The 22,449-nt window shown below is 34.9% G+C and overlaps 1 protein-coding gene across 1 annotated transcript in view; it reads left to right on the top strand.

Annotated features, from left to right (window-relative positions):
• The window catches only part of LOC100543833 (adhesion G protein-coupled receptor A3), a 214,922-nt gene that overhangs the window by 163,304 nt on the left and 29,169 nt on the right, over positions 1-22,449 (top strand). The window contains exons 14-18 of the mRNA XM_031554586.1: positions 932-1,139; positions 2,079-2,287; positions 8,973-9,100; positions 9,979-10,102; positions 17,652-17,797. Coding sequence (XP_031410446.1) covers positions 932-1,139; positions 2,079-2,287; positions 8,973-9,100; positions 9,979-10,102; positions 17,652-17,797 — 815 coding nt within the window. The remainder of the gene's footprint in view (positions 1-931; positions 1,140-2,078; positions 2,288-8,972; positions 9,101-9,978; positions 10,103-17,651; positions 17,798-22,449) is intronic.

Raw genomic sequence — 22,449 nt, 5'->3', positions numbered from 1 at the left:
TTATGTGCATGGAAGCTATACTTTGCCCTTGGGGGAAATGCAAATTAGAACATTTTGTAGTTTGTTTGTTTTTAAATACATACACTTTTCACTTCAAGGCTCAGGACAGACTCCCTGTTTATTTTCCCATCGCTCATCATTTGTTTGTCTTAGTAAATAACTCACCCTTTAATGATTAGTTTTATACTTGGGCAGGGAAAAGAAATGCTTGATGAGTGAAGTCCTTAGAACATAATGTTTGGTCTGTTTTATAAATACGCTGTAAGGGAATTATCTGCTTGTAAAAGGGTGTATAACACAATCACGACGCAAAGCCATTATAGCGATCTGACAGTCTTCATTCATTTTCTCTCAGTGCTGTCTTATTTTCTTCTGTTACATTAATGCTTGTAAGATTTTTAATCCTGGGTTACTATAACACAGAGTTAAGTGATTTTCCATATAAGAAGAGAGAAAAATGTATTTATAAAATGTGCTATATACACATTTCTAGTTCTCTACTGACTTGTTTTGTTTTATTTGTATTAATAAAATTATTTTAATACTCCTTAAGTACCCTTTCAGAGAAATGTTTTAATGTAAGTTGTCTGATTCTGTTTTAAGTGAAGGAGAAAACCTGGTAGAGGTTGTCTCTTTAAATCAGATCTGCAGTGTTGATGGACCCTCTAGCAGGCACGGTAAGAACCATTCTCACCTCTGCAGCAGGGAGCTTGACCATATAGACTCACACATTCAATCAAAACGTTTTCCCTTTTAATATGCACTGTACCAATCCTATTCCCATGGTTACAGCTCGTGCTTCTTTGGTTGCTTCCAGTCTGTTGGAAAAGGAAGGCAGCATACATTTCTTGTACAGGAGTTTAAAACATCATGAAAGCAACCCTGTTGTGATTTGCATTTTAAATGTTTCTTTTTTTTTCTCATTGTACAGAATGCTGTAGCAGTAGCTTCAGTTCATTTGCCACAGTCTGTCTTCTCTCAGTCTTCAGCCTGGCAATCTGTTGATAACGCAACTTGCAAGCTACAGTTTATTGTCTTTCGGAATGGAAAACTCTTTCCCAGCACAGGAAACTCATCAAATCTTGCAGATGATGGGAAACGTAGGACGGTTGCCACACCAGCTGTTTTTGCTAAAATAGGTGAGGAAATGTTATGCTTTATTTCCTTTAATCTGAAAGCTAAGGTTTACTTCATTGTATAGAGAATAGAGGAGTAGAGTATACTGTATGCTGAGAGGCTGGGAACAGTCTGTCTTTTTAGCAGAAATGTTTGAATTTATTCCTATCAGCATGATTTTATTCTAATTCTCCTGCAGATAAAGAAATGCAATTGCTGTATGACTAGAATGCAAATTTGGGGTTACTATTTTTTGACTGTGTTGTTACAGAAGCATCTTTCTTAAAGCACAGTGCTATAGGAAGGAACCTTGTTTTACTCTTTTCTTTCCAATGAAAACTGCAGTGCTAACATGCTAGACTGATAAAAATAAGACGGTCTGGGAAGGAGTAGTGCCCTGTTGCATGTATCAGTACTTACCAGTATACTTTCTGATACAATGAACATAAAACGGATGTTGTTAAAGGTTTTTGTCGAGGTATGATGTATTATATATGCTAGTCAATCATTAATTTTGTTATTCACCCAGGCAATTTTAATCATTTTATTTGATTCTGAGTAGTGCTCTCATTTCTGTTAATGTTAAAAAAATGTTTAAATGTGACTTTCAAAGTGCAGTATTGTCTGAGCTATTAATCACACAATGAAGCTGTGCCATTTTTGCAGTTTCATGGGCAGTAGTGTAACATTGACTCTAACTGAAAAATCTCAAACAAAAAAATCGTTTTTTTTGAAGGTTGGTTAGATCATTTGTACACACTGTGAGACTGAAATGTTATTCAGAATTATTTAAACTACTACAAACTTTTCTGAATGTGTACACTGCTTTTGATTTTGACCATTCAAAGTGTATGTTTTTTGCTTTTTTTTTCCCCATAGTTTACTGTATCTGATCTCTTTACACAGTTATCTGTAAAGGGTTTTCCACTCCATATCTCTGATACAGTTTGTTGCTTTTGCAGATGGGTGCAGTTTTGGAAACCTCACCAGCCCTCTTACTATAGGGTTGAGGCACTTTGCACGGGGTATAGACCCCATTGCAGCCTTCTGGGATTTTGACCTTCTAGATGGACATGGAGGCTGGTGGGGAGAAGGGTGCCACATAATTAGTTCTGCAGGCAATATTACCACCATTCAGAGTACTCACTTCAGTAACTTTGCAGTGCTAATGGTAAGTATATGATTTAGCAATTGTACCTATATTTCTCTCTATTTTGCCATACACAAATGTTCTTTTTACATGTAGCTGTATCATTCTTACATGCCGATAACTGACCTTCTGTTTTCTATGATGTTTAGCATAAGACAGCCTTAAAGAAAGTAAGTTATTTAACTGCTAGTAAGTGAATAAACCTGCTGGTCAGCTTTACTATCCAGAGACAGGCCTAATCAGAAACGGCATTAAAATTCGATCTTAGAAATGAGAATTACATCAAAGAATGATTAGTATGTTATGGTTATAAATTATAAGACAGCGTTTAAAAATGTATACTCCTGTGTGCTTTTACATCAGCACATCTCAGAGGCTGGTCTGCTTTTGTTCCTGCCCTGCACTGTGTTGATCATACTAATTAGTTGCGGGCATACCGCAATGTTGAATCATTTAATAAATGGAAAGGAATAACATCTTCTGCTCTCCTAAGTAAGGACACTGCTGTCTGTGTTGATCTTGAAGGAGTTTTAGTTAGTATAGCGATGCTGACAGCTCTCTTGCTAAATTGCTGCTCATGAAGAAAAATATTTCTGTGCAGTGCTAAGCCATCAGCCTGCTTTAATCTGTTCTTAGTCACACTCACAGTTCCCATTGCAGTTATTTAACTATTCTGCTTAACAGAAAGTTACCATCATGAAACAGAGAGATTATGTACGTAGTAATAGTATGTGTTACTACTCGGTACAAAGAAAAGCAAACAAAAAAAAGAAGGGTTTCAAATATATGTAGGTGAAAACATATTTGCACCATTAAATAATTTAATGTAAACCAGTTGTAAAAATAGATATGAGTTATTAATGCCAGACTGATCCTGAACGCTGGTGCATAACTGCACCGTAGACGTTGCTTGTGTGTGTGACAGAAATGTTTATAGTTGAGTAAATACTGTATTGTGTGTATGTGTAAGGGACAGCAAACATAGGCGACAGGAATTGCGAGGACGTGTGCTGAGAATACCAATCTGCTGCTGTCAGATGGAGCCCAGATGGCAGCCAATCATAGCACAAAGCTCTAGCACCCACGAGTTAAATGCGGATATTATCGTCCACTTTGTAAGAACCTATTTCTCTCAGAGTTACTTAAACATTTTTTCACCCATTCCAGACTTGCTCAGAATTTAAGAGCTGTTCCTAAGATTTGATGACATCGAATATACCTCATTTTCTACAGCTCCCAGGAGTTGCATTTTTTCACTCATCCACTTGTTTCCCTGAATGTGAAACAATTCTGCTTTGAGGGTGCTTTCCTCAATTCATTAAAGAAAGCACCTGTTGACTTTGCAGGTGCCACACCCAAAATGGCTTCTTCACTGGCTGGGTTCAGCCTGTTCTTAAACTTCGAGTAGTTATTAAATGTTCATTAATTGCCTCCAAATAACCAATTATTTTGTTCCATTTGTTTGCAAAAATGGTATATGGATATAGGAGTCACAGTTAATTTTTTGTTTCTAAAGCTGAATGCACATTTTTCTCTGATGAGTTGTAGCAGTTTGGGTTTTCTGCAATTGTAAAGGCAGCCAAGGCACCTTTTAATGCAGCTTTTGTATCTGATATGTAATTCAGTTTAGGTCTTGTGTTTATTTGATACAGTAATTCAACTTCACATTTTTTTCCTGTGCAAATCTTTCATTTTTATCTGTTCAACACAAGTAAATAGAATTTGAGGCTTACTTTTTCTTTGAAATTGATATGGCAGCAAATGATGTGATGCTCCCTAGCTCTTATTTCAGTCACTTATAAGAGAAAAGGTGCCTGACCTATGTAATTTATATGTGCATACATGTGTGCAGATACGTATCTGTATACATATAAATATGTTTCCAATAGCTGTCTTTCTGAACCGCTATTGGAAACTTTTATAGTTTCACTTTGTCTAACCGTTTTCATTCAAGTATGCTATTTGTTAATCAGTGTTTTGTGGCATAAAGTTAAGGTTTGTTTCCTTTAATACGAATTACGCTTTTCTGGACAGTTCAATTATCATACCAAAAATGAAAAAAAAAAAACATTGTTCTTCTTAGCTATTAATTTATAATATGAACAGTACAAACTGCCTATATTCTTCTTAATTTCTATGTATCTTCTTAATTTACACCTAAGTGCCTAATATATTTTAAAATACAAACTTGCAACAAGTTGAAAATAGCGTATGGCATGTTGCCAATGGAATTAGCCACAATGTCATGATTAATGTTATTTTTTTAATCTCTAATTCTCAAATCTATTAAGCCATAAAAATTCATAATTGATTATTATGTTTTGGGGTAACGACAGTAAGCTGAAGTAGTAGGTGTAAACTGAAGAGCAGCAATAAAGAAACTTGACGGTTTACATTGCTATCAGAATAATGTATCCTGCTGTGGAACAAGATGAAATAGAAGCCTCATTTAATCTGGCTGTCCATTTTATGGCTCATACTCTGATTCATCGTTGCTGTTCATCATCTTTTTAAATAGAAAGACAAAGTTCACTGAGCTGCTTTTATAAAAGTTGTTTCTGCTTACGTACCACAGAAGAGTTAAAGATTTTGTGCAGTCCTTTTATAAAAAGGCAGTAATCAAGGATTTATCAACTGTGATTGATAATTAATAAGCATGAGCATGCTTGAAGTGAGAGGATTCATGTAGAGCTTTTGAATTCCTCTATATGGCAATTGTTCTAGTAATGTCAGTGAGAGAGAATGCAGTTTGGTGGTTGAATTGGAAAGGAAATACAAGCTCCTTTCTTCACACTGGTCTCACACTTTCACACTGCTCTGAGTTGGGCCAATGGATGGAAATAAAACAGTAATGTCAGGTATAATGCAGCATTATCTTTCTGAGGTCAACTTTTGGATGGTATGTCTTAGTGGTGAGAGTAAAATACTGTAAAATAAAGCTCCTGAGTTTATTCTTATCTTTCCCTTCATTCACTTTGTGTTCAGACTTGTTCCTTATTTTGTCTTCACTTCTGTTACCTGTAGATGGAAGACAGTCACACTCTAGGTTCTTTTGGAAGGTGGCCAGCACCTTCCAGGGCACTGAACTATAAATCTATACAATAAGACATTTTGATTTGAAGTAACATTATGAATTTATATGTTAAGAAGCTTCAATATATCTAATTATAAGTATTTGTTGTATAAATAGTTTTATTTATGTTCTTTTGTGAACTGAGCTGTATATCAAGATTTTAATTTTTCAAGATAATTTCTGTATATGTTATAACCAATGTAGTGCCCTATAGCCATAATATATATGAGTAGAACTCTGCACAAGATAACAAAAATATCTAACAGCAACACTGAACTTCAAAATCTGCTAAATTTGTTTTGACAAATGTCCTTTGTTCTTCCTTTCATTTTTCTTAGAACAGAATGGCAATTCAATAGTGATGGGTATTACTGTAATTGTGTACAACATATCCTTTTCCCCTGACAAGACTGCTTTGTCAATAGTAATTTTCTTAAATCTGACAAATAAACACTAGCAAAATTCTTAAACCTATGTAACGCTACTTCTCAATTAAGATAAAATGGATTATTATTATTAGCCTTTTTTAATTGTAAACCCGGAGATAGGTTAAACAAACATAAAATCACAAATTCCTTTCCTTCATTGTCATGTTGAGTCTACTTATTTCAAACAACATAGGTGGGTTATCTTTTTTTTTTAATTTTATCATTGTGTGTTTTTGCAACACTCAGTGAATGGCTATTTGAGATAATTAGGGTTGAGGAGATCAAACTGACAAAGAACATGTTTGAAAGTATTTTGGAAGCAAACCTTTGAAATATTGTGTGAATGAGAAAGTGAAAAGCAGCAAGAGATTGTGGCAAAGAAGTTAAAGGATTTTTCTCTTTGTTTTACAAGCATTTCCTGAATCTTAAGTCTTTCCAAGTTAGAAAGATCGCAGTGCCACAAAAACTTTATTTTCAGTATTTGCATTGTGACTGGAGACAGTTGTGGATTTCTTTTGCCTGTTGATGAAGTTCAGTTCTGAAAACAGTATTTTAAACTTTCATATTTCAGGATTACTCCCAGTTAAACAGTCTAAGTCTTTTGAGAAATTAACTGTTGAGTCAGGGAAGTGTTGGAGAAATGTTATTTAGAAGGTTGACATAATTTTCCATCCGACCCCCAGAAAACTTGAGGCTTTCTCACAACAGGCTGTGGAAAAGTGGTTCGGTACTCTGAAAAATCAGGCTGCTTGCAAAGAGTTTTAAAAATGAAATTTTAACAATTTTTGTGTATAAGCATCTACATCTCCAAAAGAGATTTGAGCTGAGTGTAACCACCAAAGATTATGAGAGAGATCCAGAAAGTTTACTAGGTAGGCATGAAATGAATATTTAGCGTAGTACATCCTCAAAATGTGCTGGAATGAGATTTCTCTGCACGTATGTAAATGCTTACTGGCATAAAGACTAGATTTCCACGATCTGCTGCCAGCCAGAGGCCTGACAAAAAGGGACACACTCTTCACTGAAATCCTGGCACATACCTCTGAACTAACCAGCATGCGTAACCCTACTGGACGATAATGAAACCAACTCCCCCAAAAGATTACTGTCTTTCTCAGAATATTCTTGAATGTGCCAATCTTTTGTACAAAATCTTGGAGTGAATATATTCATAAGAGCAATATTTTACTCTTTTCTCCTTTGATTATATCTGCTTTTTACTAAATTACTCTGAATAACATATATTTTTTCTGTGGTAAAATACATAGGTAGCTTGGCACTGGGAACAAAAGTCCAGTTTATATCCTTCAAGATGCCTTAACTTTATAACAAAATGGGCTTCTGACTCATGCTTTTTCTTTCTATTTGCTCTTGTTTTCTATTGTCTTAAGGGATCTTCCATTCTTTGTGGTATGGGATAAAGAGATGCAGATTATGAAGAGTTCAATAAAATGGGCAAATTTGTCTTTTTAAAACATAATGTACAATAATGCTGCTTTGGATAGAGTGTTTAAAAAAATCCAAAAAACTTTGTATTCTGAATACTGTTTTTCCCCAGAGGATTACTTTAGGGAGTTAGACAGATCCTTAAAATTTAATTATCATTAAAAACTTAAAAAACTGTTGAATTTATGTTATATTTATAATGAAATCAGTTTTCAATATACAAAATCCTTGAAAAGGCTACTCTATCTTGGTAATAACACATGATGATACTCAAAATTTTTACTGCTTACTTGTGCAAGATTAGAAAAGAGATAATAAATGAGTATTTTTAAATGGAATTAGCTTAAAGATGCTGACTGTTTTTGATTCTTCTGCAGGCAAAATCACCAAATGGAGAGTTCTTTTTCTCTTCTCTTACTGTGGTAGTTGAGGAGAGAGTAGCAAGAGACATTAGGAGACAGTGTGAGAATACCTATGTGACAGATGATTCCATCACTGACATTGAGCGCTGGTGTACCAGGCAGGGCTGTGAGTGTATTTATGAATAGAACAAGTGACTGTGCAAATTTAACTGATGGGTTCAAACTAAGGGACACACAATAACTGAAGGAGTACTGTGGTACTCTGTGGTGGAAAGGTGTTATGATGCCTACTCATCATCTTGTTTATGTTATTTGTTTATTTTGACAGTCTTGTTTACATATGTTGTAAGCTGCTCTGTTTATGTCTGAAATTAATACACATCTTGAGAAACTGGTACAATCACTTTTAGGAACTTAAAAGCTACTACAAGGAAAAATAATGACTACTTGATAGGTAAATTGCACTGTACCTTGTCCCCTGACTTAATAATTACATGTACTCATGAATGTTAGTATGAAGGTAGAAAACAGTACATCCAGATGATCATTGTGGTCCTTTTCAACCCAGATCATTCTACAGTGATTCATACTGCAGCAATTTTCTTTTGGTTCCATCCTTCCCACCTGCAGATCTAGTTTTCCATCATTTCTTACTTGTGAGATCTGGTACATTAGAATGGAAATATGATATGATCAATATTATAAAGGTACTAATGTTCTCCATTACTTTTTTCATGAAGAATTGTCAGTAGGCACTAGCAGATCAAGAAGGAACACATGGATCTTTACTCTCCTGTTAATATAGCTGTCAAACTGTTTTCAAATTGATACAGGTGCAGAGTGTTTGCAACTAAATATGAAGCTCACTGGGTTAGAGGGAGTTGTATCTACTGGGAATATAGAAGTGTATATTTGAATTAGAGTACAGAAGCTGCTCAGTCAATATTTTGGATGTATTCTCAGGTCTTTCATTTCCTTGAGAGGTTCTTATGAAATTGTGCATATGCCATTTAGAGACCTTTATGGTAATTTGATGTTTTGTAATTAATACCCTAGTAAAATACATGCATGAAGTTCTTGTTATCTGAAGGAACAGATATTACTAAAACCGGCAAGATGTAATATTCTGTATATTTTTTCAGTTTTTTTTTTTTTTAATTAAGGTATGTCTGCTTGTACAAAAAGGTTAATTTTTCTCTTGCTAAGTGTATGCAGATGAGGAAGGAGCAGTCTGATGTCATTGTAAATTCATGAATTGTATCTGCATAAAAAGTTCATCATCTTATTTTCCTGCTCTAGAGAGGAAGCAGCTAGAAATGACAGGACATATTGAAATGAAGTCTCAGAGTTTCACACATGCCTAACAATGTTAAATCATTTTGTTTTCTCCGTAGGATTTTAAGACAGTGCTGTCTTTTCCCCAGTACCCAGGGGAGTTTCTGCACCCTGTGGTATATGCATGTACTGCAGTTATGTTATTGTGCCTGTTTGCTTCCATTATCACCTACATTGTCCATCACAGGTAAGAATTCCATTTTAAAGCGCTTATGTTAGAACGATCAGCGTTATACTGAGGTACTGCAATTTTTCTAACCCTCACTGAAAGGAAAAATGATCTGAATTGTTGCTGGATGGTAGTGCGTGATTTAGAAAAGAAAAAGAAAGGTTGCTTCAACCTTTGCCAAGGTGTATCTTTCCCGAGATGTTTGTCTAAATGCCTGAGTACAGTTCTTAAAGTTTCTAACTTGACAATTCCATATAAAGCCACATACACTGTCAAATTGCTGTCTGGCACACTGTGGTCACACAGCTGTAGTGAGGGCACTGGGGTCTAAGAGACATTTTGTTGAAATATTTGGCAACTGTCATTGGTTGAAAGAAACTTACTTTGACTTATAAATCTTGACTTTAGAATTTTTTTGCGTTTTCCTTTATATAAAAGATTTATAGAAATGCCATTTTAACTACATACTTCTGTTAAAGACCATTAGCAATTTAAAAAAGAGTAGGAATGTATTGTACAGTAGCAGCTGCTAAATATTAATTAAGTGAACTTAACACTATGACTTCTGATCTTCAGCTTGCATTTATTCCTTTAGAGATGTCTTGTTAAAGTTATGCATATCTGAAGCTACGCAATAAGCCTTTTGCTTTTATCGCTCTTCTTTAGATGTTTGATTTCTGATTTCATGGAGGAACCTTTAAGCCAATAGGAACCTTTTTACATCCTCCAGTATTGACCTCAGTGCTGTATAAATCAGGCAATTCTAATGGCATATTGCTGAATAAGTATTCAATCAGCAAATTTAATTCTATCACATTAATCATTTTTCCAAAGTTTAATTTTCATAATAGGTATGCTTTCTTTTTTTTTCATCTTTAAATGTTATTTTTCAACAGTACAATCCGAATAAGTAGAAAAGGATGGCACATGCTTCTCAACTTTTGTTTCCATACTGCTCTTACCTTTGCTGTTTTTGCTGGTGGAATCAATCGCATTAAATACCCAATTATATGTCAAGCTGTAAGTATCTTCCTTAGTAATTCTTACTAAAAGAATGGAAATTTGAAACTATTTTTTAACATAATATTGATAGTTCTCTTTCTTTTCATACACTGTTTCTGGATCTTAAGATCTTCAGAGTAAATTATTGAGCAATTTGACTGAAGTTGGCCCTAGATGTTTCCTAAATAGACCAGTGTTTCTAGTGCAATCACGTCTTGTAGTTACAGCTCAATTTATAGACCTTTTGTTTGCAGTGTTGGACTATTTCATATCTCTTGACCTGTCCTTTCCAGAGGTATAGTGTCATGAGATGCATAGAATGGGCATGACTTCAGTTGCTATGAACATAGAGACTGAGTCTGTATAGTGTGTGAAAGGCATTATTTCAGTTACCCTGCTTAAAGCCTGATGAGAGCTTGTTGCAGTTTTGTTTTATTTTTAATATTTCTTTCTTTTGGGTTTAGTACAAGTATTCCAGATCTCATGAAGACTGTTGGTTTGCAGCTGTACTAAAGCATTTTGCTAAGCCAGCATTCTCCTAGGTATTTTGCCTGTTATTAGTCCAGTTCTGATTGGCTTGAATTGGGTGTAAAAGTAAGATTTGCCAGACAACAGCAGCGATGGCCCCCATACTCATCTGCTTCAGTTCATGTTCGCTCTCTTTTTCTCACCTGATGGCTATGCCCTGTGGCTGGAGAAGGATTTCAGCAGAAACATCTGTGATAGCAATAATCTTCACTAAATGTTAACTGAGATAGATATATTTTCCATTCCTTAAACGGCCTATATTTCTGCTACCTGAGTTTTTTAAAAAAATTAGCATATGTATATTCTCCTTCTTTTATGCATGGAGGAACTGATTCTGCCTACTGCTGTCACAATATTTCCATATAATTAAAACCAGAATAATGTTATGGAGTTTGAGCTTTCAGAAAATAATTTTTTTGTCCCATTATAAACCTTCCCTGACATCAGTGGCTCAATTTCCTTTTGTTAGCTAAAATGAATTATTCTCTTGGCTTGGGAGAATGTCCATGCTTGGAATTTCAAAATAAATATACTTATTTTTGCTTTATAATATTTATGTTGTTAATGAAAATCATAGCATTAGTCATTTAAGCACTCAAGCCAATTCTTAGCAAGGTTACTGAAAAAAGCAGCATGTAAATTGCTGTTCTGTATTTGTGTGTAAAAAATCTTCTTACAGTTTTTACCTATTTCAACTGAACACTTGACTGAGATATAAAGTTCAAATTGAATAGTTACAAGGAATAATAAGCAGCAAGCCTACTTGGAATATCTTTCTTGGAATTGTTCCTATCTAAGGAGAGCACATAAAGAACATAACTAGGCAACTCTTAATTAAAATTTTGTTGTAATATGTTATGTATTTATGAAATTTTAAAGCAGTGTTTTCACAACTATTGATAGACGCAAGTATAGACAATATTTTACCTGTACTTATTGCAGTACAATCTGCAAGTTCCACTGAGGTCTTAAATATAATTCAGTTTAAAAGCTGGTTGAACATTTTGTATATTAGTAACAAGCTAATGAAGAATTTTAACACCATTCTTTCCAAAATAATGTTTTGTTCTTCTGTTGTCCTGTCAATAGAAAATGCTAGAAGTCTTCAGACAGATACACAAACTTGCTTCAGAAGCTTGTCCAAATTATTACTCTGTTACTGGCAGCACAAGATGACCTAATTATACAGGGAAGTTAGAAGAAATTAAGATGCAAAAGACTAAAGGAAAGAGATGTTTTACTCCAACTTCTGTTTCTATGCAGTATGAAATGTATCTTTTCTAAAACTAATTTTTAAAAATTGATTATATTTTACTACGGTAGGCAGTATGTAGCTTATATTAAGTATTTAAACCTATTGCTTGAAGTATTTACATTATTTTAATATAAGCCCAATAATTTCTATTAACAAAACTTGTATAACTAGTTAAAGAGTTATTACTCTAGTTTTTAGTGAGATGCTTTGGAAACCTCTTGTGTATACTTGCGCATAATCATCAGTAAACAGTACCTGAAAATGTGCAAGCACCTATAATATTTTATTTGCAAAACATACGCGTGAATATTACATATTTTTCACTTAAGTGACACAGTTGCCCATGAAATTATTCTGAGAGAAATATCCCACAACATCTGGTAAATTGTGTTGTAATTAATCTGTAAGTTCTATCAAATTGAAATATCATTTACCATTCTCTTTATCTGCAGTTTGAAAGTGAGGGTAGCACATTAGTTTGTAGGGCAGCTATGGTCATGTAATTACATGATCACAAATGACCATCTGTTGTTACCAGATCATTGTCTGGTTATTTGCTTTGCAGATTGCACAGAAACAATGAAGTATAGCAATAATAATGAATAAATGTTTGAGACAAGTGAGTTGTTATTCCTTCAAAATTAACAAAAAAGAGTGATTTCAAAATAACTTGTCGCCTTCTCCGTGTAAATGATGTGGCCCAGGCTAGTTTTACGCATAAGGAATTAATAGTATGGGAAAGGATCCATTGTCTCATACATATCTGGAAGAACCTTCGTATCTTCTTGAAGGCAAAGAAATTGAACTATCTGGAATCTAAAAATCTGAAACTTACTTTTAAGCCTGCATGCCTACTTGAGAGATGATTTTCTAGTCAGTCTCACCTCTTGTATGTTTGCTATGCAGTCTTTATAAATCTTTTATAAAGAAAACTGAGTGTCAATCTGAAAGAGCTGATTGCTTCTTTACAGATTTTCTATGTGAATTAGGTTCTATCTACAGACTGTTTGAATTTGACTCTGAGCGCCACTAAGTGATGGCAGTTGATGTAGAGTTCAGATTTTTGAGATTATTCCAAAATCATTCAAATAAGGCAAATGTTACATTAGGAACAGAATAATGGGATGATTCAGAGACTGTACATCAGACAGAAAGATGCTTGAGCCAGCCAGTGGAGGATGTAGTCAGCCATTTGCATCTTCCTGGGCTAGGCTCTCAGCGTTCTTTCAAAGAGCAGAAGGACACTTGCTCCTTTCCTGTTCAGAATAAAATGGCAGGAACACAACTGTAGGTGGATCACTCCCTGTGGTGTGGAAGGCATTAGTTCTGTACCCTCAGTCTGAAAGATTTCAGTTTCATGGCTTCTATTTTCTTATAGAGCATTATAACCACGAGGCTGTGGCTGCAAGGGATCGAAATGATCAATCCCACCCCATGTGTCAAAGCATGAAGAATAGATTTAGAGGCACAAGGGCACAAGACTCAGGAGAGAGAAAACTGGGACAGAATCATATTGTTTTACATTTTTCATATTTGTGTCCAGACAGGAGGTAACATGATCATCCAGTGACCTACTAATTTAACAGGATTTGAATCCTGTTAAACTAAGGAGATCCTAGAGCTAAGAGCTGCATCATGTGTTGGAGCTTGGAGTACAAAAATATTATTGAAGAGGAGAAAAACAGTAGTTATTTATATTCTGGTTAGGTGTTTTTGTTTTGTTTTTGTTTTTTTAAAGGATAGAAGTAAAAATAATGTACTGTGATGAAATTTGTCAGAGCATCTTTATATATAAATAAGAATGCAAATTACAGGCTTTTGATAGGTCTTTGGCACTGTTCTGCTTAGCATTGCTGCAAGAGGAACTGTGCTAGTCATATATGCAAATAGCACTGTCAGTGGCTAGAAACTTTACCAGAAGCAACTCATGACACTTAAAGGCTTTGTATGCTGTGGACTTAGATGTGCATGCTGAAAATTCTACTTCTTAGTCTTTTCCTGATAAGAGCTACCTCATTTCTGGGTCTGAACTCCTTGCTATAAATTTTCTACCTCGGAAGAGAGCAGGGGTTTCTTCTACGGCTAAGTGATTTATAATCATGAAATATATCCCGTGGTGTAGGAAACTACAGAGAAATTCGTTAATCCCTTCATTTAACTGAAAAGACTCTGTAGAATTAGTAGTTTAATCAGAATGCTAGTCCATATAGAACTGGCTGAAGAACAGTCTGAGCTGAAATAAAATGAAAATAATGCTAATTAAAAAACAAATAAAATTTTTAAAGTAGAGGGAAACAGAAATTTTGTGCAGGTTAGATCTGCTGAAGAGAGCTTTTTCCGCCAAGATGTTTGGCATAAATGTGTATACTGATCACTACCATAGTAACTGCACCTTGTGGAACTTGTTATTTATGAAGCAGTGAGATTTATTGAAGGAGCACATACAGACAGCATCTTCTTACTGTAGAAACTGCTGTTTTCTATTTGGTAGCTTGATGCTTATTCCCAAATATGAGTTCTGAGGATAGAGTCCAAGGAAACATCGTTTTCAGCTAATAGATGCAGTTATTAAACAGTGTTAGGTGCGATGCTGACTATAATGCATATGTCCTGACAGTTATTTCTGTATTGTACGGATATTATGATATCAATATTATGATATCAATCATAACTGCTCCTGATGAAAATATGGACCTTCCCACAAAAATTTATGTGAAATATATGATGTGGTGCATTTAAGCTCCACGAGTATTGAAGATAGGATCACAGAATCATAGAATATCCCAAAATGAAAGGGTAACTATCAGGTCTAACTCCTGGCTCCACAGCCACCACCAGATTCAGACCGTATGTCTGAGAACACTGTCCAAATGCTTTTTAACTCCAGCAGCTCAACGCCATGATCACTGATCTGGAGAGCCTGTTCCATGCTCACCACTCTGTGGTGCACAACCTTATTGTAACACCCAACCTAACCCTTCCCTGACACAGCTCCATGCTGATCCTTCATGCCTTGTTGCTGTAACCAGAAAGCAAAGCTCAGTAGTGGCCCTCCGCTCCCTGTGAGAAGCTGTAAGCTGCCATGAGGCCTCGCCTCAGCCTGCTCTGCTCTGGGCTGAACAAACCAAGGGTCTTCAGCTGTTCCTCACACATCTTGCCCTCTGGACCCTTCACCATCTTAGTTGTCCTCCTTTGGATGTTCTCTAATAGTTTTATGTCCCTCTTACATTGTGTCACCCAAACTGCATGTGGTATTTGAGGTTTGCTCATACCATGGCAGAGCAGGACAATTCCTTCCCTTGCCCAGCCAGCAGTGCTGGGCATGATGTACCAGGGTATGGTTGACCCTTTGGGCTGCCAGGGTACGCTGCTGACTCACGTTGAAGCTTTGCAAAGGCATATATTCAGTAACAAGATAAACTCATACCCTGGACTTATAGTGCATAATCCAAAAGGTTACGTTTGCTAAATGAGATTTTATTAAACAGAAATTACTTTGTCCTGTTCCCTTTTCTTTTATGTCTTGTTTTCCCCTTTTGTGTCCTGAGTCATTACCTCATGTATTTGTAGTGTAGATCTGATCAGCCTGAAAGTGTTAGAATGTGGGAAATGCACCTCCGTGTCATGAATGTCAGTGTGGTGATATGGGAAAGGAAAAGGCAGAAAGCAGAGCATCACTTTGAAACTGAATTTTTGAGGTGAAGTGTGACAAGCATTTAATTTCAAAAGATTTTTAGTGGATAGTAAGAAAAAAAATCTATTTCAGAAAGCTGGAAAGTAAGAAAATCATCTCCATAAAGAGAAAATAATACCTTTTCTTTTGGGTTTTAGTATAGAAGCTCAGTGCACCCTTGCAAATTCTGCATTTTTGGTGTGTCCTCCTGCTTGTTTTGTCTCCATATTGTCACCACTGTTCTGCAAATCCATCAGTCATCAGGAGGTACTGTAGTATCAGGATATATCCTCTGCCTTAAGGAAAAAAAGCAAATGGAAATGTTTATTTTAAGACGAAGAGATACTACTGGAAAGATAGTACTGAAGATTTCTGTCTCTTTTCCATGTTGCTTGAGTTGTCCATATATCAGGAGGAATTAAGTTGCTGAAAAACAGACATATTATGGAGAAAGATCATGTGACTAATGTGTGATATAGCAATATTTTCCATTTGGTTCAGTAGTCTCTTGAATATTTCAACAGAATTGTTTGATATGTTATTTCTGGGGATTTCATTCACTCAAGCAACTGATCATTTGTGAATATTTGTCCATGTACAGTGTCTTAATTTCATGTGCTGATACCTGCTCACACAGAACTCATCCCAGCTATTCATCTTCTTATCAAATCTTTAGCATATTGTGTAGAGTAGTGTGTGCCGAATACATAGTAAAAGTGTTATGCTTAAATGAGAAAAAGGTTATGAACCAAATTGCTAGTATTTTTCCAATTCTTTCTTCTGGTTCCTACCTTTCCCTTCTCCTCCCTCTTTTCTACTTCCTGTCTTACTCCTTCACTCCCCCCAGCCTGTAGTCATATTCCCTACTGAAATGCTGCAAGCTGCACATGAACTGAGTTTGGGTAGCACTAGCCACTGAACTGGCAATGTCTGCCAGCTGATGGTACAAAGTTGTCTCATTCCCTTATTTCTGCTTCTTTTACCTCAAGCGACAACAGCTATGAAGACTTTATACTCTCTTGTCTAATGTACCAGACAAGTCCCAGAGAAAATTACAAGGATTTTTTGTTGATACTGTTTGCTGCTATATTTAAGTTTGTTCTACATTATGAAATATAAACAAAATTAATGTGCTTTTTTCTTTACTGATGAATTATTTTGTTGAGCAAAAATGAACACTGATTCAAATAAATCATTATAATAGATTTGTGTTAGCTTTATTTAGCAATTTTCTGTATTCTTTAAACATTTATGTGGTCTCCAATTATAGCAATATTTTATTTGTCACTGCAAAATGTCAGGTTATTGCTTCAAAGGTAACCTCATTTTATATAATCAGATGGAAACTTAGCTGATGAAATAAAGCATTGCAGATTGGATAAAATTCCAATTACTGTTTCCATAGTAATGAATAACAATTACTAACATAACAAACATGTTAGTATTTTAGCGGTGCTTGTGTTTTATTTTGCTTTCAATGATAAACACAACATTGTCTTAGAGACATGCTGGTAATAATACTATCAAGAATCTGAGAGTTTGCTTAAAACATATCTAAAAATCTTTTTTTAGGTAACTAGCACTGATGCCATACAAGTAGCTGGTCATTACAAGAAGTCAACCATGGCTATATGTGTGTGAGATTGAACAAAAACTGGATATTGTGAAATATATTGATGAAAATTTTCAGAACATAGTATAAGAGCAAACAGTACTGGTGTCCTTTCAATATTTTTTCAACTGTATTGTCATGATAAGCTAACAAAGTTTTCAAGGCAAACCAAATATTACATTGCTTTAAATCCAGGTGTAAAAGTTGTCATTAATCAGGTTCTTTACAAATGTCTTAAACATCTTGATTTTCTAACATACCATCTGGTATCACAGATATTATCTATGATAGATAAGTAACAGATTCCATCTGCTTTCTTAAAGTGTTTTCATTCTGTGGCTAAAAGAATCAGAGAGAAAGGAAAAAAAATGATGCAATTACAAATTCAATTAAAAAGAAATCTGCTTGCTTGTACAATTATGTAGTAAGATTCTTCTTAAAGTCCTGTTTTACTGATCCACTTATTATTGACCTGTTTAACTGTCCGCTGTTGTTTTAGGTTGGCATAGTACTGCATTATTCTACACTATCTACTATGCTATGGATTGGAGTAACAGCAAGAAATATTTACAAGCAAGTCACAAAAAAAACTCAATCATACCAAAACGGTGACCAACCTTCTTATCCAAAACAACCTCTGCTCAGGTATGGAACATTACTTATAATATTTTTTCTAAGTATTTATTAAAAATATGAACTTTGAAACTCTTTTATTTCTGCACACTTATTTTTATAGTCTATAAATAGAATTCATAAAGAATTGAGTCACTTTGGAGTATATAAAAATATGAATATTTACTGTGAGCCAGTAGTTAACTATACTCAGGAGGTATGCAGAACTGATACTGGCTATGTTCAGGTGCCTCTATCAATTCAAGTTCCTGTTGCTTTCCTATGGATTAAAAAAACAAACAAACAACAACAACAACAACAACAAAACTGGCTTACTTCTGGGTTAAGGCATTACTTGCCCATCAAAAGCTACACTCTAATGACTTTTCCTTTACCCTTATCCTTTCTGCTATAAATCTTGCTCACACTTACATTGATCGCTTAGTAACCTGATAGCAACCTTCCTCATTCCACAATAGAGATCTAATTCTATTACCAGAGAGACTGAAAGTCTGGACTCTCTGTCAGCTTTCTAGATGCAGCAGACTAACTAACATGTCTCTGATAGTGTGGCAGATGTAATGCAGTGTCATGAATTTAAGATTAACTGCTTCTGCTGTAGAATTTTAATTTGGTGCCCAGCTTCAAGGCAAAATTGTCAGCCTGCGTTAAAAAAAAGAAAAAACAAAACAAAAAAAAACCCTTACCATGATGTAGAATTCCCTACCAAGCACGTGAGAGGAGAAATTTGCCATTTTTTTACTTCAGCTATCATAAGGTTAGGTGTTGGTTCAAGTTACTGTGTGTCCCTGCATAGATTTTGAAGGAAGACTGATACAAAGAAAAATCTCCAGACAAGGGTTTCTCCCATCTGTCTTGGATGTTTGTGTGACAGCTATTTTATAGAGATGTCTCTTTTCTTCCATCTCATGGAAAAAGTAGTCAATTTAGATTAAAGACCATAATTTTATGTACTCAAAGTCAGGAAGTATTAGTTATACTCTTTACTGCTTTGCTGAAAAAATCCCTGTTAGTGTACACTTTTAAAGACATTCTAGCGACTATCTTCAACACAAAATGTTTATTAAGTTGTCCTTATAGTGGCTGTGTGAGGTTGTCAAAACTTGTTAAAAATTGGTGAGAATATGAATCGGACTTTGATGTCCAGACTGTTGAGGGAAATCCTTATTAACATTGATTGGTTTCCTGATGTTTAAAACGTATTATTTCTGGAGAAGAAAATATGTAAAGTTCACCTGATTTTTTGTAGTCAATAGAAGAATATATTAGATTTGTTAGGTGTAAGCAAAAGGAAACACTTTCACTGTGAGTGTCTGACTTTGCTAATCCATGATTTACTGTACCATTCTTCACAGATGAGAATTTCACACTTCCAGTTACTAGCTCATGGCAAAATGAATAATTGCCAATTTTCACATTCTGCAGTGTGGCTATTAATGTAGAAAATTGTTTCACATTGCATATATCCAGCATAGTGTATGTTCTTCAAATTCAAATCTTGTTCAAGCTGGAAAACAGCAGGCAATCAGGTTATGGTAAGAATTACTCTAATTAGAATCCTTGTTGTACCAGTCACATCAAGGTTCTGAGCCAGTGAACATAAATAGTAGATACTTCAAGTTTAGTAGTAGAGATGATAAGACTACTTCTGACTGTAAAAAGCATGATATAATTATTTAATAGCTAATAATTCCACAGTTATTTTTCTCACTCTGGGCACCATATTTCCTAGAGACAGCCACTGGTATATGTAATAGGATTTCATAATGGTTAGTACTAGGTTCAAAATAATAAGGATCAGTTTCATTTCATGTAGAAAATGGGAATTGTATATGTAAAATTAAAAATTGCTTTAAGCGAGAAAAAGACAAACTAAATAATTGGTAATTGTTGTTCTTCTAGAGGTATGTTTTTTTTTTTGTCATTTCAACTTTACTGATTTCAATAATATTAAAATCATAATTTTTCTGTAGAATAATATTTCCATAAAATCAATATAAGAGTCTTATATTTCAGTGTGCTCATATATAAGAAATGTTTTAAATGGACTCTTCTTGTACTTATAATCTGATTACATCCTGATACCAAGTGCACCTCAGGTACATAAGAGAGATAACAGCACAGTTGGTCTGGATCTGGCATTCAGGGAGGTGGGTGTTAATTTCTGTCTCCATTTGCATGAATAGTTAGCAAAACAATATAATTAATTTTATTTAAATTGGAGATTGAGTTAAGTTCTTTTATGTGTCAGGATTTCAGTGCTAGAAAGCATATTGTGCAGTTTGCAAGGCACTTTTAAGGAAAAGGTGGCTTGTTGTTCATATCTATAGATCTAGTCTGGCTTGTATTTGGTTTTCTTTAACATGAATACACCAATATGTTTGGCAAGAGCTGCACTTTGCTGGTCTCTTTCAGCCTTTTCTTGTAATGAATGTATATGATAGACTGGGTTTCTGGTTCATGTGTGAATGTTTTTCTATTCCTTGTGTATGCATTTGCTATATGGAGCGTTAGAGTATTTTTTGTGAGTCAATAAATAGAGGCAACTGTCAAAAATCAATTCATAAATCTGTGATATGATGTTTATCAAGAAATGATAGAAGTGCTCATACTACACTTTTTCAAGAATCTTGATCCGCTCTAAAAACTAGCTAAAATACTGAAAATACCAAAATATCCAAAATATGAAGGAGACATTACCTTTTAGCAGAAAAGGATATTGTTCGCAACAATTGATTTAGTTTCTCTGCCATCCGATTTGCTTATTCATTTATTGAAGTAAGATGAATGATATGCACTTGATTCTCTCCTGTTAGTTTTACTTGAGCTGCGGCAAGATGTATCCTATTATGTAAAGTAGTGATTCCCTATTAGTTTTCGCTGTTTCAAGACACAGAGCTGAAACAAGAAATCTTTTTACAGTGTAATTTAAGTGAAACTTGTTCTCCATGGATATAAAATCTTGAATATTGCCTCTTTTTATGTATTAATCATATATTATATGATGCATCTTGTATGTTAAACATGAGACATTAAATATATTTTATTATATATTTTACAGCATATTTTATATATATTATGCATTAATTACCGACTTAAAGCTCTCAGGGCTACCACTCAGTCTGAAATCAGCTGCAACAATTTTGTCATTTTTCACTAAATGTTTCTGGATGCTAATGAGGTGGATCAAATTAATGCATTATTGAATTTTGTGTATTTAAATGCTGAACCCTAGCACTTCAGCAGATAATGAAATTACTTCCTGCAAAACGTACTCTCTGGATATTCTTAATAGAAATATGTAATTCTGTCTGTTCATCCTCTATGGACATTTGTGAAACCTAGTAGTGTTTGGGTTCTGACTCATCTGAAGTCAGATTTTGCCAGCAAAGAAAAGGGCAGACAAGATTCAGCTGTTATTTGTGGTGTACAGAACTTCTCACCAGCCCAAGCTGAGGCACAGATACCATTCGTTTTTATAGCTGATGCATGCATGCATTTTTCATCTGATGGCTTGTGCACATACAGCTTAGAAATACAGACCAGGTAGAAAATGTCTCTTAACGGTTCTATTAACATTATGCCTTTCCAGAAAGAGAATAAAATTAGTCTGCTATCATAAAAAATGCTGACCACAGTTACATTATAAACATAAATAAGAAATAAATAAGCCAGCTGGTGTTAAGGAGGCAGATAATTAAGTTACCTTTAATTTCAGGTTTGTGTACAAATGTCTCCTATTTCCCTCCACCCTTTTTATCCAAAGAATATCTTGCAAGTTAACTATTAGAACACACTTCAGATTAGAAATAGTCCAGTGTCATATATCTGCCATGAAAAAAAAACACTTGATGTGCATAAATAAGGCTGCAGAATCCACAGCAAAATAACAAGTTACGTCACTTTTGCTGCTAAATTTCATCTTGCTTGTTGTGAAATGTATCTTGATACACTTTTTGAAAGGTTCTTACTAAAGATGTAGGGCTTAGAGGAAAAGTACCTTTTTCAGCGCCTTCGAAAAATTGTATATCTACCAGTGGTAGCAATTTATGAGTGGGCTGTAAGTCCTTTGTTTTGTATTCAAAATGCTGGGCTCAGTACTATGTCTATTAAAAATAACATACAGACTTTGAAATATCTTAGTGCTATTAAAGAAACTACTCTTTAACTTGCACAGAAGACCTAGAAATAGTAGGTGATAACTGAAATGGTTGGCTGAACTGAACTGTAATGTCTGGTAATATGCATGGATGATACATGCATATACCTACATGTATACATACATGTGATTTTCTGCTGTTCTATATGAGCTTGTGTATGGGCAAGTTATGTACATCACCTGTACAGTTACAGAAATAGAAACAGGGTCTTCCTTGTGGGTGATGTTCATGGTACAGCAGTGACTGGGAGCCTACAACTTGATCACATGCATGTGCAAGACATCATAACGCTCCACTTGTGTTCTCCCACTTACTCCTACAAACATGGCAGCAGCTCTTCACAAGCACTCTCTGGCTCATTATCTCAGCTACCAAAACACTAATCAGTAGTATCTAACTAAACAATAGCTAAGAATCTTTGTCTGTGACACTGAATTACGTGAAGTTCTTTCACTGCAAAAAGGGAAAGCTTTCACATACAGGAAAATCATCTTTGATTTGAGT

The sequence above is a fragment of the Meleagris gallopavo genome, chromosome 8 (assembly GCF_000146605.3).
Source record: "Meleagris gallopavo isolate NT-WF06-2002-E0010 breed Aviagen turkey brand Nicholas breeding stock chromosome 8, Turkey_5.1, whole genome shotgun sequence".
Taxonomy (NCBI): Eukaryota; Metazoa; Chordata; class Aves; order Galliformes; family Phasianidae; genus Meleagris; species Meleagris gallopavo.
This window is presented reverse-complemented; position numbering and strand designations above follow the sequence as displayed.